At 35.3% G+C, this 17,864-nt stretch overlaps 1 protein-coding gene across 3 annotated transcripts in view; it reads left to right on the forward strand.

The window, feature by feature from the left end:
* Positions 1-14,772, forward strand: part of SLCO1A2 (solute carrier organic anion transporter family member 1A2) — a 47,771-nt gene extending 32,999 nt beyond the window's left edge. The window contains exons 10-13 of one of the 3 annotated variants that reach the window (XM_027129242.1): positions 1,672-1,844; positions 7,530-7,594; positions 8,149-8,266; positions 14,262-14,772. In XM_027129242.1, the coding sequence (XP_026985043.1) occupies positions 1,672-1,844; positions 7,530-7,594; positions 8,149-8,266; positions 14,262-14,478 (573 nt within the window). In that variant the 3' untranslated portion in view covers positions 14,479-14,772. The remainder of the gene's footprint in view (positions 1-1,671; positions 1,845-7,529; positions 7,595-8,148; positions 8,267-14,261) is intronic. The other 2 variants (XM_027129241.1, XM_027129243.1) reach the window with 2 other exon arrangements.
* Positions 14,773-17,864: the final 3,092 nt, after the last annotated feature.

Raw genomic sequence — 17,864 nt, forward strand, 5'->3', positions numbered from 1 at the left:
TATATATATATATATATATAGTTGCTCCCAAGGTCCACCTCCTCAATTTTGGGATGATTCATTGTCTATTCATGTATTCCACAGAGGCAGGTACATCAAGTTGATTGTGGCGCTTTAATCCGCTGCATCTGAGGCTGCTGGGAGAGATTTCCCTTTCTCTTCTTTGTTCGCACAGCTCAGGGGCTCAGCTTCGGATTTGGCCCCGCCTTTGCGTGTAGGTTGCCTGAGGGCGTCTGTTCTTCGCTCAGACAGGACGGGGTTAAAGGAGCAGCTGCTTCGGGGGCTCTGGCTCATTCAGGCCGGGGGAGGGAGGGGTACGGAGTGTGGGTTGAGCCTGCGGCGGCAGAGGCCAGCATGACGTTGCACCAGCCTGAGGCGCGCCGTGCATTCTCCTGGGGGAGTTGTCCCTGGATCCCGGGACCCTGGCAGTGGCGGGCTGCATAGGCTTTCAGGAGGGGAGGTATGGAGAGTGACCTGTGCTTGCACACAGGCTTCTTGGTGGCGGCAGCAGCAGCCTTAGCGTCTCATGCCCGTCTCTGGGGTCCGTGCTTTTAGCTGCGGCTCGCGCCCGTCTCTGGAGCTCCTTTAAGCAGCGCTCTTAATCCCCTCTCCTCGCGCACCAGGAAACAAAGCGAAGAAAAAGTCTCTTGTCTCTTCAGAAGCTCCAGACTTTTCCCGGACTCCCTCCCTGCTAGCCGTGTTGCACTAACCCCCTTCAGGCTGTGTTCACACGGCCAACCCCAGGCCTCTCCCTGGGATCCGACCTCTGCAGCCCGAGCCTCAGCTCCCAGCCCCGCCCACCCCAGCGGGTGAGCAGACAAGCCTCTCGGGCTGGTGAGTGCTGGTCGGCACCGATCCTCTGTGCCGGAACCTCTCCGCTTTGCCCTCCGCACCCCTGTTGCTGTGCTCTCCTTCGCGGCTCCGAAGCTTTCCCCCTCTGCCACCCGCAGTCTCCGCCCGCAAAGGGGCTTCCTAGTGTGCGGAAGGAAACCTTTCCTCCTTCACAGCTCCCTCCCACTGGTGCAGGTCCCGTCCCTATTCTTTTGTCTCTGTTTTTACTTTTGCCCTACCCAGCTACGTGGGGGAGTTACTTGCCTTTTGGGAGGTCTGAGGTCTTCTGCCAGCGTTCAGTAGGTGTTCTGTAGGAGCTGTTCCACATGTAGATATATTTCTGATGTATTTATGGGGAGGAAGGTGATCTCCACTTCTTACTCTTCTGCCATCTTGAAGCTCCACCTTCCAAATTTTGATTCTTATTGAAACCTGGGAACATAAGAATTCAAAAAGGGTTGACTTTGTTCTGTTTGTGAAATAAACTATATATTTTGAAATAAAACTTTGTTTATTGGTAAGTAAACATTTCAACTGAGCATTCTGAAACAAATTTTATTTGTCATATTTAGCATGTGGCAAAACAGCATGTGTTTCTAGAAAGCATGACTTTTAGGCAACAGAGCTATTGCAAATGTACCCAAATTTAGAAAGAAATACCCTTTTTCGGAAACCACCTTCTATGTTTTGTCTCACGAGATAATCCTGAGACACAATAAAGGATATGAGAACAAAGGGAATAAACTGTCTATCTTGACCTAATTGGGCATGCAGAAAATATTTGAGATTTGTATTCAAAACTTTCCTTCCTTAAATAGGATAATATATTATTTTTGACAGGTGTTCCAAAATTGTAGCTGCATTCAAACACCAGGAAATTCATCTGCAGTTCTTGGGCTATGTGACAAGGGACAGGACTGTTCCATGATGCTCCAGTACTTTTTAATCTTGTCGGTGGTCAGCAGTTTCATCTATTCTTTATCTGCCATCCCTGGATATATGGTTCTCCTGAGGTACAAGAATTATTTTCTTTATTTAGATTTATTTCTGGTTATTTAGTAAGGGAGCTTTTTCTAAGAAAGCCACTTAAGTCCACAGTATCTAAGAACCTGGTGCTCTATATATACCAGTTATTAAGATTTTCCCATTAAGCATTGTTGAATTTTACCAAATTTTAAAGTTAGCAATAAAAATGTTTATCTGTTGGTATTTCCCTCCCTATCTTTCCTACCTTATTTCTTAGAGTTAAATTAGTGAACCTCTCATTGTTTAACACAAGAAGAGACACATTTATATTTTAGGGTAAACCATATGAAATGATCATTTTCCTAGGTACAGAGTGGTTGCCTAGCTGTCATTTCTTATAGTTCAACCTATAGGACAGCAGAGTTTAAAGCTGTAGGAAGTCTCAGTTTCACCAATTACTACCCACAGGGCAAAAGGCAGGTCAATTGATCTTTCTGAGCTCCTTTTATCTTTAATTAAAAAATGGATATATAATGAATGCTCAACTGTCTTATAAGGCTACTGTGAGACGCAAACATTGAAGGGCTTACTGAAAATAGGAAATTGCAGAGCTAGGATTCAGACTTAGGTTTATTACATGTATTTTTCCAATTACAGCAGCTTCATGCCTTGTAAACAATTCTAAACATGCCTAGTAAGCAAAGTGCATTGTTTTCTCTTTTCTTCATCTTGAAGCAGAGTTAAGTTGATCATAATTCTCAGTTCATAGTTTATCCTAGGTGAGGTAAGGTTTCCCTCTTGTTTTATTTCACTTTATTTTAATTTTTTTTCATTCCATTCCCCACTTCCTATTACCACCAACATCTATATTAATATGATAGACATATGTTCTTAAATACGTATTTTCCTTTGTAAAATATTAAGTTTTTTGTGTGTTGTGTTTTATATTCACACAAATAGTGTTGTGCCATAAATTTGTTTTGGTTCAAAAGGCACATGGATACATAAATTCACCAAGTACTGCTAGTACTTATGAGTTATTCTCGTACCATCAATGCATGGGAATTTCTACTTCCTTATAGCCTCACCAACACTTAGAATTATTGAACTTTCTGACTTTGACTCTTCCAATGGGTGTAAAATGGTAGCTCACTGATGTTTTAATACGTGATTTCCTAATTCAATGAGTTTAAGAATTTCTTCAAACTTTTTTCTAGCTATTAATGCTTCTGCCTCAAGATGCTTATTCATTATTTTTGCCCATTTTCATTATAATTCCTATACTTTTCTTGGTGAATTATAGACATTAATGTAATATTGTTTACTCGCTACAATTATCTTTTCCTGGTCTCTCATCTTTCCTTTGAATTTTTTCATAGTATTTTTTATGAAATTAAATCCTAAATTTTGTTGTAGTGAAATCTAACAATTTTCTTGCCTTAGGGTTTGTGTATTGGGGAGTCACATTTCAAAAGGGTTCCCATATTCCTAATTTATAAAAGTATTCCCCTAAATTTTATCCTACCAGCTATACAGCTTTACCTAGTTCTTTAAGTCATCACAAGTCTATCTTTATGTGTGGCTCAAGAGAGAGAGATATTCAGTGTTATTTTTCTCCAGAAAATAAAGTAGCTTTCCCAGCATCATAGCACAAATGAGAGGTCTTTATTCCATTGATTTGTGGTGTCATCTTTATCGTATTTAAAGTTTTTATATAACATGGGCCATTTTCATTCTTATTCTGTTCCACAGTTTATTTGTTCTCATACCAGTGACATTGCATATGTTCATGTCTTATACAGTAGCTCTTCCTCACCCACCCAACACTTTCACCTTCACTCTTCCTTTATTCTTTTCTTCCTAAATTGATTTAGCTATCAATGCATGGATCTTTATACTCACATATGAATTTGATTGTATGGATTCTATATATTAATTGGAGAAACTCTGACATCAAATATTTGTGAACATGGAATATTTTTTCATTTATTTAAAATTTCCTTTATAGATACTACACACACACACACACACACACACACACACATATAATATGTATATACACACACAAAATGTTACCATGTACAATTGCAAATATATATGTACCCATATATATCCAAGCATACATATATGGACATGTACTTATTTGTAATTTAACATGGTGTTATTTTCTTTTATATTTTCTGGTTGGTTATTGTTGGTTTAGAGGAATGCTGTTGAGTTTTTAAAGTTTACTTTTTATCCAGCAACTTTTCTTATTTTTCTAATAACTTGTTGATTTTGTTAGGTTTTCTATGTAGAAATATGTGCACATATGGAGAGTTTTATCTCTTCACTTCCAAACCTTACACATCTTAGGTTTTAAAAATTTTCTTACAGCATCAGGTTGGACCTCCAAAACTGTGTTAAACTATTTGGTGATAGTGAGTATTCTTGTTCTTTTCTAATTTTAATGGAAACCATGTAAAATTTTTCCATTAAATATGATGCTTGCTATAGATTTTTAGTATGAGTTTTCATCTAGTTTCTGAGTTTTTAATAATAGAATCAGTATTCAACTATCAATATATTTTTCTTCATCTAGGAAAAAATTTACATATAATCTTCCAACTCAGTACTTTTAGTGTAGTGGAAAAAAGTGATAGTTTTTTTCTACATTGAACTGCTTGCATATCTAAGAAAAACCACACTTAATCACAATATATTTTTATATATGATTTGATTTAGATAATAATTTATTTAAAATTATTATATCTATGTTGATAAGTAAAACGTACCTTTTATTTTCTATTCTTTTTTGTTTGTTATTTTTGGAATCTTTCTAGGCCCACAAAATAAATTAACAAATTTTCTATTTTTAAACTTCTGGAACAACTTGCATTAAATATCTGTTTGTTGAAAGTTTTATGAATTCACCTGTAAAACTATTTGTACTTTGGGCTTATTTGGTCAGTGATACTTGGTTATTATTTTCATTTATTTAATGTTAGTGTCTATTCACATTTTCCATATCTGCTTATACCAGTTGTATACTTGTTAGTGTATGGTGTTTATAATATTCTTTTATCATTCTGATATTCTCTGATATATATATATATATATCAGAGAATATATATATATATATATTTCTTTTTTAAAGAACCAGTTTTTGGCTTTGATAATCTTTATTTCATCTATTTCTGCTCTTTATTTTATTTATTTAAAAAATTTTTTCCTTTTGGGCTTGCTCTGTTTTTCTTTATTCAACTATTTGAGTTTAACACTTAGATAATTTGCTCATTTTGATTAATGTAAATAAAATCATACATTTCCTTGCAAGTATTGCTTTAGTTATATCTGAACTAGTATTTTCCATGAAGCTTACTTCCAACTCTTTTGTAATATCTTTTATGTTTGCTCCACCACACAAAAATTTATTTATGTGTTATATAATTTCCATATCTATGAGAAATTTCTATAGGTATCCTTTATTATTGTTATTTCATTTTCACGTTCAGAGAATATAATCTGACAGATGTGGGGTTTGGGGGGAAATATTGAGGCTTTCTTTGGGGCATAATGCATGTTCAATTTTTGAGTGTTTCATGTGTTTCTGAAAAGAAAGTGTAACTTCTGTATTTTGGATATACAGTTTCCATATTTCTTGGATTGAAGTTAATCACTGTGTTATCTAAATTTTGTAGATCTATGCTTGTTTTTGGTCTGCTTAATTCAACAGTTTTTTGAGGATGGATGTTAAAATCTTTTAAAATTGCTGATGTACTTCTTCCTATAATTCTGTCAGTTTTTTAATTTATATATTTGGAGGCTATATTGTAGGATGTAAATGTGTCTTTATCATTATACTTCTATTATTAGCAGCACTTAATTTTCTTCTTTATCTTTTAGTCATTTCTTTCAGGCAATTCTATTTTGTCTCTTATTAAAATTGCAGTACTGGCTTTCTTTTGGTTCACTGCTTCCTGTTACACCTTTTTCCTTCCCTTTCTTTTCAATCTTCAATCTTCTATGTCACTTTATAGACAATATGCTAGATCGGATTTTGTAATTTCAGATTGGTGAGTTTAACCCACTTAGATTTATTGTAATTAATGTGATAGGGCTCTTTTGCCACTTTATTTCATATATTCTATTTATTTGACTTTTTGCTTCTGTTTTTGCTTTCCATTGTATTTATTGGATTTTCTTCTGCTGCTTTAAAAGTCAAATCTTTCCAATGGCTAGCCTGATTATTGAAATTCTTAGCTACATTTCTGTTTTACTTATCAATTTCAAAACTTTTCAGTAATAATATCTACTTTCTATTAAGATGAATACTTAATCATGCTCTCATATCTCTTCATATCTTTACTCTCTTCCTCCAGCTCTTGCCAAGATCACATTGTTGGATTTAACACCTGAATTTTTAGGGATATACTTATCCTTTTCTCTATTTTTGTGGAATCTTCCTGGATCTCCTACCATGATGGTAGAGGGATGCAACATCTATGCTACTCTGCCAGTTTTTAAGAACTATTTTAATTTCTCTCAGCATTTTCCCATAATTTGAATTTTAATTTTTCTTTCTTATTTCTGGATTCTAGAATTAATGTTGTTATCAATGTCAAATAGTGACAGCATTTGGAGAACAGTTTAAACTGTTTACAATTTCTTAGCTATAAGGATTTCATACTTTTGTGAGATCATAAGGTGGTATATTAGAAATAGAGGAGAAAGAAAAATTCTTCAGTGAAATTTAAATGCCCTATTTTCTGTATTAAATGGTAACTGTGGGAGCAAGAGGGTCATGCTAGGTCTCCTGGCTTTTCTTACTTCCTTCTCAGTAAAATCCTTGATGCTGTCTAAATAACCTACGTGTTAGATAGATAATGACCAGATCAACTGTATTTCAGTCTATGACGCTGAAGAGTTATTTGAATTGGTAAAATACTTATGCCAAGAAAATGCCAATAATATGATGTTTTTGCTAAAAATGTACTACGTCCTTTTGTGAAGAAAGCTGCTTTCATTTTCTCAGCTTTGAGTTAATCAAAGAAGGGAAGGGAATACAGAGGAACTCTCCAAGTGAATTCTTGGAGCAGGTAGCCATGCTGCTGATGAAGTGAGTGGAGCACAAAAAGTGCCATTGGGGAATTATAGTCTTCATTTCTACTCATAGGAATTTCAGGCAACAGTGAAAACATCAGGGAATTTCTGGAGAGAATGGAGGAATCTATGCCACTCTTGAAAAGATACCAAGTCACTTAAAATATGTTTGCTTTGGATTTTTTTCATCACTTTCCTTTGAAAATTTTTATTCTGGCTTTCTTTTCTCCTTACATTTATTTTTTTAAATTCTTGGCTTTTCTGTATTTTGTTAATAGAAATAATTTAAATACACCTAGGGTTGTACTGTTCTTGTTTTAGGCTAAAGTTTTAACCGTCAGAATCAAGAAATACTATTCAAGAAGAGGATACTGGGGTAGAAATCAACTGATATGAAACATTTTCTTCCTTGATAACTTTATGATAGAAATGAATGAGCAAAAAGTGATGGATAAAATGCCAAGGACCAGAGGTGGGGCTCCTGTGAAGGTTATGAACTGGATAATCAGGCCTTGAATAACTAAGACCTGAGCAGGCAGGAAAATTTTCTAAGGCTCAGTGTGTTACTAGCACACAAAGAGTTCTTTTAAGAAACTGTGGTAGATTTTAAATGTCTACTTTTTAAATTTATGAATTCATTTATTTTTTAGGTGTATCAAGCCTGAAGAGAAGTCTCTTGGTGTGGGATTACATGCATTTTGCACAAGGGTATTAGGTAAAAATAGTTATTTTTCCCAACATCACATCAGACCACTATTAAATACTAAGTAGATGAAATCACTCCCTCAGAGTAACAGTCTAGCAAATATCCCTTCTGCTTGTAAACAGCACTTTGTAATTAGTGTGAGAATGAAGAACAAAAAGAAATAGAGAACTTCTCTTTTTTATTTGAAAAAGACCTATCTGACCTTAATTCTACTTTTCATCAATGCAATTTGAAAAGCAAAGGAACAGGAAATGCTTTGTTAAAGTATAATGTGCATGTGATTGGCCCAAAACATTGCAGAAAAAAAATGTAAAGAATCATTAATTCAGTGTTTTTCTCTACTGATGATTTTTATTTTGCATTTATCCTTCCGATTACTTATTTTTTATAATCTAAAAACTTTACAGTAACAGTAACTTCCAGTTTCTAAAAGTAAAATTTAAAGCAATACATGTATATTTTGTTAAACTTTATTTGTTCTACGAATAAAGTTAAAATGTTTCCAAACAAAATATATCTTCTTCCCTTGCTAATGGATTCTTCTTTCTCCCTTTTAATTGTAGCTGGAATTCCCGCACCTATATATTTTGGAGCTTTAGTGGACTCCACATGTTTACACTGGGGTACTTTGAAATGTGGTGAGTCAGGGGCATGTAGGATATATGATTCCACCAACTTCAGGTAAAGATAATTTTTTAAATTGCTTTCTAAGCATAGGCAGTGTGTAAAACGGTACCATTCATATCTAACATTTTCTTTGTCAAGGGACTAGATTACTTTTGCCTTTGTTTCCAGAATAGATAGTGGTACTGTATCTCCAATTCTTATTTATATACTAGAATTTTATTTCCTCAATATTTTCAAAGTACTTGATAAATATAAGCATGGGTGGCTTTCAAAAGCTTGTTCCTTAAATTGGTTGCAATCAATATATTGTTGAAGGTCATGGCTGTACAAAAGCTACCTATCTAAATTATATTACTCTCAAGTATCCCCATTTAATCCTACATCATTTCAACATCTTACTAGGTTAAATCCTTACTTCCTTTCACTATCCACTTCTGATCTCTAAAATGGTATTTTTTCTCCCTTATTAAATTTCACTGGCACAATATTCTTCATGTCTCTTAAAGCTTTATTTTTTTTTTAATAACAGACCTGATTTTGAACAAACCTCATATGATAATATTAACCTGTTTTTTAACAAAACTCTTCCATTTTTCTCTTTTTATGTTCACATTCTTTTCCATTTAGAGACCTGGATTTTGTTTAAATTTATATTAATTTCTCCTTATGGGGCAGTAAGAAAACTCATTTTCTAAAAATGATTTAGCATTATTTAAAATAGTCTAAGGTCTTCTCTTGATCAGTAAAAGGATATATGTCAAGAACTGTGAAGAGAGCAGACAGAATGTGATTCATGTTTTCATCAGTTCCCCTTTCCCCTAAAGTTCCACAGGGGTAATATGGAGGTGGGCACAGATACATACTGTGCATGCAATGGGTTTGCATCACAATTGAGGAAAGCCAAGGATCCCTAGTGTAGGTTGGCCTCATCCTGCTGCTTTGATTCCTGTTTATAGTAGCTTTGATTAAATGATATTTCAGACAAAATTATTATATTTGGTACCATCCTCTGTCAGTCAGGTGAATTAGAGTGACCAGTGAAGTGTACTCATGAGAAAATTCATCAGAAACTAATACAATGTAGAAACAAGAGTTACATGTTGATGGACAATTCTTCATGGGTTCCTTGAATTTTGGCATATCTTGTCAGCAGAAGCTTTTGTTCTGAACTATCTTTTCAAAGATGTTTGAACAGTAAGTGACCTTGGAAGATAAAAATGGTCTTTTCCTCTGGAGCAGAGTTTTCTGTCCAGGATGATAAAGGTAACATCCCCCTCTGGGGCAAATGTTGGCAGATTTGCTTGCAACCCATTTAAATGATAGGGATTTCCTAAACTCAGGATTGCTTAGCTGTGACCTGAACGCAGTGTGTGCACAACATCCACCTGGGTCTCCTGTGTCCCCACTTCGGGACTTGGGGGGTGAAAACTAACCTGAACATGAAGCTTGTGCTGATTGCTGTAAAAAAGTCCTTTGTCTCTGACCAAGGAGGCTTGTATCTTCTGCCAGTTTCCATGCAGCTATGGCAGGCTAACTTGTTAGCTTAAAATCCAGGTAAGATCTAGGACTCTTTTACAATTCTTGAGAACAAAATACTGATTAACTTAAAAATTGGCCAAAAATGTAAGGATGATTACTTACATTTATTACCATCTAATGAAAAGTGGGGAAAGGATTAAGGAAAATTTGATGGAAGTAAGGCATAGGAAAATAAAAACACACAAAATAATTGAAAATAAAGCCTAAATATACCAGGTTTCACAATAAGTGTAAACCAATTGAACTCGCTTCTTAAAAGATAATGCCTTTCATATTGAAATTTTCCAAATTCCAGCTACATGTTGTTTACAAGAGAGAGCCTAAAAATATAATGCAAAGAAAGGTTGAAGATAAAGGTCAGAAAATGTATACCAGACAAATATTAAATCAAGCTTCTGTGGTTATATTAATGACTGTAAGACAAAGTAGAATTTAAAGTGAAAAGAATTAATAGAATTAAAGAAGGATATTACTTAATAATAAAAAAAGCACTTCACCAAAAATATATAACAATCATGAATCCATATAAATCTGTCAACATAAACTCAAATATATAAAACAAAAATTCACAAAATTACAAGAAGAAATCTACAATTAGGAAAATTTCAACACACTTCTACAAGTGAATATAAAATACAGATGAAAAATTAGTGAGAATATAGAAGATTGAACCATCCAATTGCGCAAAAATTATCTATTGGTAGATATATCGTGATTTTTTTTTTTTTTTTTATTTGCGGTACGCGGGCCTCTCACTGTTGTGGCCTCTCCCGTTGTGGAGCACAGGCTCCCGACGTGCAGGCTCAGCGGCCATGGCTCACAGGCCCAGCCACTCCGCGGCATGTGGGATCTTCCTGGACCAGGGCACGAACCCGTGTCCCCTGCATCGGCAGGTGGACTCTCAACCACTGCGCCACCAGAGAAGCCCTATCGTGATTTTTTTTAACCCAACTAACAGCAACCATGGGAAAATAATGCAAACCTCATTGTAAAAGAGATTTAAAAAGAAACCCTTTTGCACGTTATTGCTGTGATTCTAAGGAGGGAATAAGATACAGATACATCCAAGAACTAGACCGAGTGATCTACTCCCTCTGTGATTATTCCCAGTATCACTATGAAAAGAACTAGGAAAGGCCTAAGAACCTGGGGGACAGGGAAAAGCAAAGGGAGAATGATCAAATTTGGAGGAGTAAATACAGAGAAATAGAACAGCAAAGAAAACCAAAATAATCAAAGAACAACAACAAAATACTCAAGAAGAGCTTGTAAACTGAAATGTTAAAATACATGAATAAATCCAACAGTAAGAAAGACAAGCACATAAACTACCAATTGAAACATGATTGATTCCAGATTAAATTTAATCTAATATAAGAATCTGACAAAGACTTTAAAATAAGTATGTTTAACCAGCTCGATAGGTTTAAAAATAATAAATTGATGGCATAATACCCATTAAAAAATGAATAAGAAATTATGAAAAAATTCTAGCAGAAATAAGAATATCAAAAAGAACTCTTGGAAATATTAGAGATTAAATGGATAGCAGTGAAATAAAAAGAATCCTAAATACATAATAAATTTCAAGTCAACATAAGATAAGAATTGGTGAAATGGAAGAGAGTACAGAAGAATTTATCTAGAATGTAAATCAATGATTTGAACTGATTCAACAAAAATGAACTACATAAGTAATGTTAAAGACCAATTAGCAATTAAAGGATATATCTCAGAAATTTTCTAGAACAGAGAATAGAGGAAATGGCAGAGATAAATTAAAGAACTAATGGCTTAGAATTCGTTAGAATTTAACAGAGTCATACATTTTCAGATCAAAAGTGCACTTCAAATGCCTAATGGAATAAATTAAATAGACATATCACAGTGAAATTACAAATGCTCAAGATAAAGAAAAAACATAAACACTACCCAGAGAAATAAACATGTGGCTTATAAAGAAATAACAATTAGACCAATAGCAGATAGGTCATCAACAACCATGGATCCTAATATCTTTATGGTCCTTATTGCGCTGGGTTTGGGTTGAAACAAAAACACAAACCAGAGAGCAAGAAATTATCAAATGTGACTACATATAAAATTTTTAAAAATGTTTGCAACAGAAAACACCATAGACAGTGAAGAATGATAGAACACAAACTGGAAGCATCTGGAACTCTCATACACTGCTGGCGGTGAATAAAAACTATTGAAAAGAACCTTTGGGCAATATTTACTAAGCTGCATCCTCTAAGATGCTTACACATAGTTTAGAGAAACTCTTGCTCACATGCACAAGGAGACATGGCAACAAAGGTTTGTTGCAGTTTTGTTGATATTTAAAAAATTTTGAACAAAAGCGTCCCACAGGAAAATGGATAATAAGCCGTGGTGTGTTTGCTACCGAACTCAGGTTCGGCTGCTAGCCACTCAAAAGCCAATACACTGAGAGGCAGTGTCAGTAGAAAAGAAAGGTGCTTTAGTCAGAAAAGCTGCCAATCTGGGGAGAAGGTGGACTCGTGTCCAGAGACCAACTCCGAAGATTCTGCTTAGCCATGACAGTTTTTAAAGGAAAAAGTGTTTGGGGGGAGGGGGAGGGTGGGAAGAATCTCAGTGAATCATGGAGGCAGGAGATTGTTCTGCATCATTCCCACCCAGTGCAGACTGGCTGACTCTATCTTCGGATGTTATCTTGCCTGAATGATCTGCCTGCAGGATTGCTAAGCGAGCTGTTGGGAGCAGAGAGCTAACCATTCTTTATCTATTTAATTCTTCACTCTTACTTCTTTTTAACTAGGAAAAGAATCAACAGGCTAGGCAAAGCATGGTGTGCGTTAAAGAAAGCGTTAAGTCAGGAGTTAGTTTCAATTGTTTAGTGATTTCATTCCTATAATTAGGGTTTTAAAGTTAGAGGGGGACAGAAATGGATAAACAGGAAACGGGCAGAAGAGTTGCTTTCATGTTCATACATCACAGCGTTGTTCAACAGTTAAAAATAAATGATGTAGAACTACATGTATGAGCCTAGTTTTAAAATGGTGGGCTGATAGAAAAACTTCCAAAATAAAAATATAGTATTATGCCAATTATTTAAAATGTAAAAATATATACAATAATTGTATAAATTACGAATGGATACATGCATACTTTGTAAAGCTATAAAAATAAACTAGGAACAAAATCCATAAAATTCAACATAGTGTTACACCTGGGATGGGTTAGAATGTAGTAGGATCACAGGAATTAAATATTTTCTTTTAACCTGGTCTGAAACAAAAATGGCAAAATTTAATCATTTAAAAAACCTGGATGGTGAGTACAAATATGCTTAACTCTTTTTTTCCTGAATTCTTGAAATGTTTCCTAATAAAAGAAAATTTTAGAAGTAGAACATGAATATAAGAAGCAGAAGTTAATAAATAGACTACACACCATAGAGGTAACCCCAAAAAAGCTGTGTTTTCTAAAAGATTGAAATATAATAATAACAATAATCTGGAAAGGCAAATAAAGAAAGAGAAGAGGCATAAATAAACACTATTAGGAACTAAAAAGGAACTGTAAGTACAGATACTTAGGAATTTTATACATAATAATTTGGAAACACGTTAAATAGTTTTCTAGATTAATATGTATTATCAAATTTTACTATAAATATATAGAAAACATGAATATTTTCATAGCCATTTAAAAAATTTGAATCAGTCAAAAATTCTCATCTTCCAAAGACATCAAGTCCAGAAGCTTTTAAGGCAAGTATTACAAACCTTCAATGAACTGATGATTCCTGCATTATACAAGTTATTCCTAGAAACGGAAAAAGAGGGAAAATTTCCCAATTCATTTTACGAAGCTAGTGCAACCTTGATATTGACATTAGACAAGTTCAGTATAAGGAAAAAAGTATAAGCTGATTTTACTTGTAAATATACATGCAAAAAATTATCAAATTGAATCCAAAAAGATATAAAAACTAACAAATAGAGTTTGTTATAGAATTATAATAATAATCTTGGATATTCTGCTAATTACGTACAGAAAAATGATTTAGTGATATTTTACAAATTCACAACTAAAACTCTGAGCAAACTCAAAAGAGGAGAAAGAAACTTCCTTAACCTGATTAAGATCATCTAAGAAAACACAGGAGTAAATATTATAATTAGTGGTGATTTTTGGAAGCATTCTTATTAAATATTGAAATAAAACTGCTATCCCTGTCAGTATTAAATTTAAGTTGAGGAGTCTATTCAATGTAAAAAGATAAAATAAAAACAGTAACAGAAGATTAGCAAAGAGGGAAATAAATTTCGATCGTCTGGATAAAAAAATCCCAAAACTCATTTTAACAAAATTAGAATTCATAAGTGAGTTCATGAGGTTAATTCATTAGGTTGACGTGCAAAACAATTAGCTGCTGCTCTCCTTATGAGAGTAAAATATTAATAATTAACAATATGCAAAACTATCTTTATAAGTTTTAATATGTTTTAACTTTTTTTGATAGATACATCTACCTTGGATTGCCAGCAGTGCTAAGAGGATCAAGCTATATTCCAGCCTTTTTAATCCTCATTATTTTGAGGAAGTATCGTCTGCCAGAGGAAAATGCCTCTTCAGAAACTATGCTTGAGGCCAAGTTTACAGGGAAGGAAAATGAGGGCAAAGAGACGGACCAAAATTCCAAAGTTTTGAATGATGATGAATTGAAAACTAAACTATAATGCTCTTTTATATCATGCTTCGCAGAATTGGAGAACACACTACAACTTAATTGTTTTTAAAATCAATAGAGGTACTTACTGCAGGTAATATTTCCTTGTCTTTAAGAACCTCAACATTTTTCTTTACTCAAGGTAAAAAAATGTTCACTGATGGTATTTCTGAAGGAACAGTGGCATTTGAGATTTTCCTCAGAGGGACATTTATAAACAACCTTCAAAGTAGGATATTAGAACCAGCTTTATTTTTATGTTAACTTGTTAAAACAGCAATTTCTCTTTTCACTTATGCAAAATAAGGGCATATTTCCCAAATCTTTTCCACATGATGCTAAAAATTTCCTATTATGAAAATCTATTTAATTCCATTGAATTTCTGCTTTGATATCAGGATTATTTCAAGACTGAAATTCTTATCTTCTTATGTGAATATTTAAGTATTTTATTCAAATTTATCACTTCATGTGAAAGAAGAGTAAATCTTTTAAATCTATTTTGGAATTGTTCTTTACCTCTTCCTATTCATTCCAGACATGATTCTTTTAAAATAGATTACTCACTAATATGCCATCACTTGATTTCAATTCATTCCCTGCTTTTTGACTCATGTCATATATTTGCTCATTTTGTTCAGAGTACTGACAAACTTAATCAGGTAATTAAAAATCATGTAGCAAAGATTGTTGGATTTTTTTTTCAGCAATTCAATGGCAACTGAACTCTCTCTTAAAAACAAATGTCTAAGTCAAAGTGTGAAAAGTCAATATTAGAAAATCACTAGTCCTTTTTTTTCAGTATTTTTAAATTAATTAATTTATTTATTTTTGGTTGCGTTGGGTCTTTGTTGCTGTGCATGGGATTTCTCTAGTTGCGTCGAGCAGGGGCTACTCTTGGTTGCGGTGCGCGGGCTTCCCATTGCAGTGGCTTCTCTTGCTGCAGAGCATGGGCTCTAGGTGCGTGGGCTTCAGTAATAGTGGCACGTGGGCTCAGTAGTTATGGCTGGCGGGCTCTAAAGCGCAGGCACAGTAGTTGTGGTGCATGGGCTTAGTTGCTCCGCGGCATGTGGGATCTTCCCGGACCAGGGCTCGAACCCGTATCCCTTGCATTGGCAGGCGGATTCTTCCCACCAAGGAAGTCCCGAAAGACACTAGTCCTTAAAGGCTGTTTGTATTGCCAGATGTTATCCAAAAAATCAGTTTCCCAGATTCAGGAGGCCTCCTTAGTCTAATGTTTATGTCACCCAACGTGTCCTAAGTTAGAACACAAACACAAATTTTCTTTATGTCTTCTTAGAGAATGAAGTGTTTAAAAAGTAGCTTCTGTTATGGAACTGAGGTTAAGAAAATTCAAGATGTACATTTAAAACTAGATCTACCCTTATTATTATTTTGTAGCTTAGGGATACAATAAAAGTATGAAAGGATTTTAGAGACACAAGAGGCCTTATGGGTGATATGGAGTTTCTGGTTCAAGAGAATAGAATGAACAGCCATGTTTATCTACTTATTCTCCCTCCCGCTGAAAGGACAGTCAATATAGATGCAATGATAGAACTCCCTTAAGGGTGAGGAAGATGTGGAGAGGGAGGATTGGAGAAGTGGGTGTCAATATACTCTGATTATTTATGTGTCATATGAAGGGAATGGGAGTGTCTCCAGGGATAGAACAGGGTGGCAGGAGCTGTCATTCAGGATGCACTTAGAAGGAGCCTGGGATGTAGGTAGGAACCTCTGAGTTGAAAGTTCAAAGAATACAAGTTAGACAGAAAATAGACCACAAGCTAGACAGGAAATAGGCCAGTTAGCTGAGGGACTGTCTATGTATACTTTGCAGACCAATATGATTTCCTGAGAATTGGATGCATCATTTAAGGAGAAAGCAACAGAGAGGACTGGGTAGAACAGGTTTGGGGGGGAAGATTTAAGAGTTCAGTTCTCTGCTCACGAAGTCTGAGACTTCATCAAGACTGTGATTCAAGACAGGAACAGTGTTGACACTGGAGAGAGGAGCTAAAACCATTGGAAGTGAGGAGTTCCAACTCAGGGGACGTGTGGCAGATGAGGGACAGTTCTGTGTTAGGGTCAGATGACATGAAACTTGGAGCTGCTTTATTTGGGAAGGGAGGAAATGGGGAGAATGCTCTGGAAGCTAAAAGAGGAGCAAGAACTCACCCTATATCCAGAGAGTTGTGAGAAAAAGTCAACAGTTACCACATGAGATGCTTTTGGGGGAAGCATTGTCCTCAGGAGAAACCCAGATTTTGGTGAGGCTGCAGCCGTGAAGAGAATGCTGGTTTATGAGTTTGAGAATATGGACAGTTTTGGAGATGAGGGACTCTGAGTTCCAGGGGACAAACTGAAAGGGGGCAGATTTCAAAATTGGAGTCTGAGAGAAAAAGTTGATAATTAGAGGTATATGGAAATTAGAGAATGAAAATTAGAAGAAGGGGAATGAGAGATCATCTGGAATTCCGGGACTTTTTAGGTAACTGACGTAATGAGGTTAGTCCTGATAGATTTCAAGACAGATAGTGTTGGTGAGACTGTGAGTGTCAAAATTAGGAGGGGTCATGACTGGGCTTCCTCATGACCCCTTGTCATGGAGGCAAACTGGAGAATCAAAATCTTACTTGAGTACCTGTGGGTCTTTCTTGACCTCTATTGATGGGTTTAAGTTGATCAGAGAAAGCTGAGTCTTAACTCTGTGCACAGTTCACCCACTTGAATACCCTCAGTGGAGCAGGGTAGGCCCAGAGAGACATGATTTTGGACCCAGTGTCTTGGGCTCACTCTTATCGCCTGCTGGGAATGATGGCATTTTAGTCTAGGGTTCTCTCTTGACACTTCTTGGTGGAGGAAAGAAAATCAGAGAAAGTGAGTATTGGAGTGCTCTGTGACCTCTCCTGACCTCTGTTGTTCAAGTCCATGAGGCCTAGGGAAGTCAGTTATTATTCTGAGCATTTGTCCTCCCTCAGGATAGGGTAGAAGTAAAGGCACAGCAGACGGAAGTAGAGGAGAGAAACAGCAGGAAAACCGGTAGTGGGAAGTCTAGGATCGTTCATTGTCTTATTTAATACTGTGAGGAGTCTAGGTTTATGGAATTAGAAATGGTTTAATATATTATTTATAATTCTCAATATAACTGATATTTATGGGAACTTTAAAAATAAGTACATAGAAAAACCACAAAAATTGGGAAAAAACATAAAGGGAAGGAGAGGAATTCTTCATATTTTATAGCATGGAGTTAAAATATATTTTAAGCTTAATAAATTCAGATAAAATTGGCAAACACATCTTATCAGAACTGCTGAGAAGTGGTTGTCTGTGTAGCGTTGGAAGCAGGAAGAAAAGCAAAGAACAATGCATTTGCCTTTCATTTTTGCCCCT

Source organism: Aethalodelphis obliquidens, unplaced genomic scaffold (assembly GCF_003676395.1).
Source record: "Aethalodelphis obliquidens isolate GAN/ISIS:26980383/991018 unplaced genomic scaffold, ASM367639v1 scaffold36, whole genome shotgun sequence".
Taxonomy (NCBI): domain Eukaryota; kingdom Metazoa; phylum Chordata; class Mammalia; order Artiodactyla; family Delphinidae; genus Aethalodelphis; species Aethalodelphis obliquidens.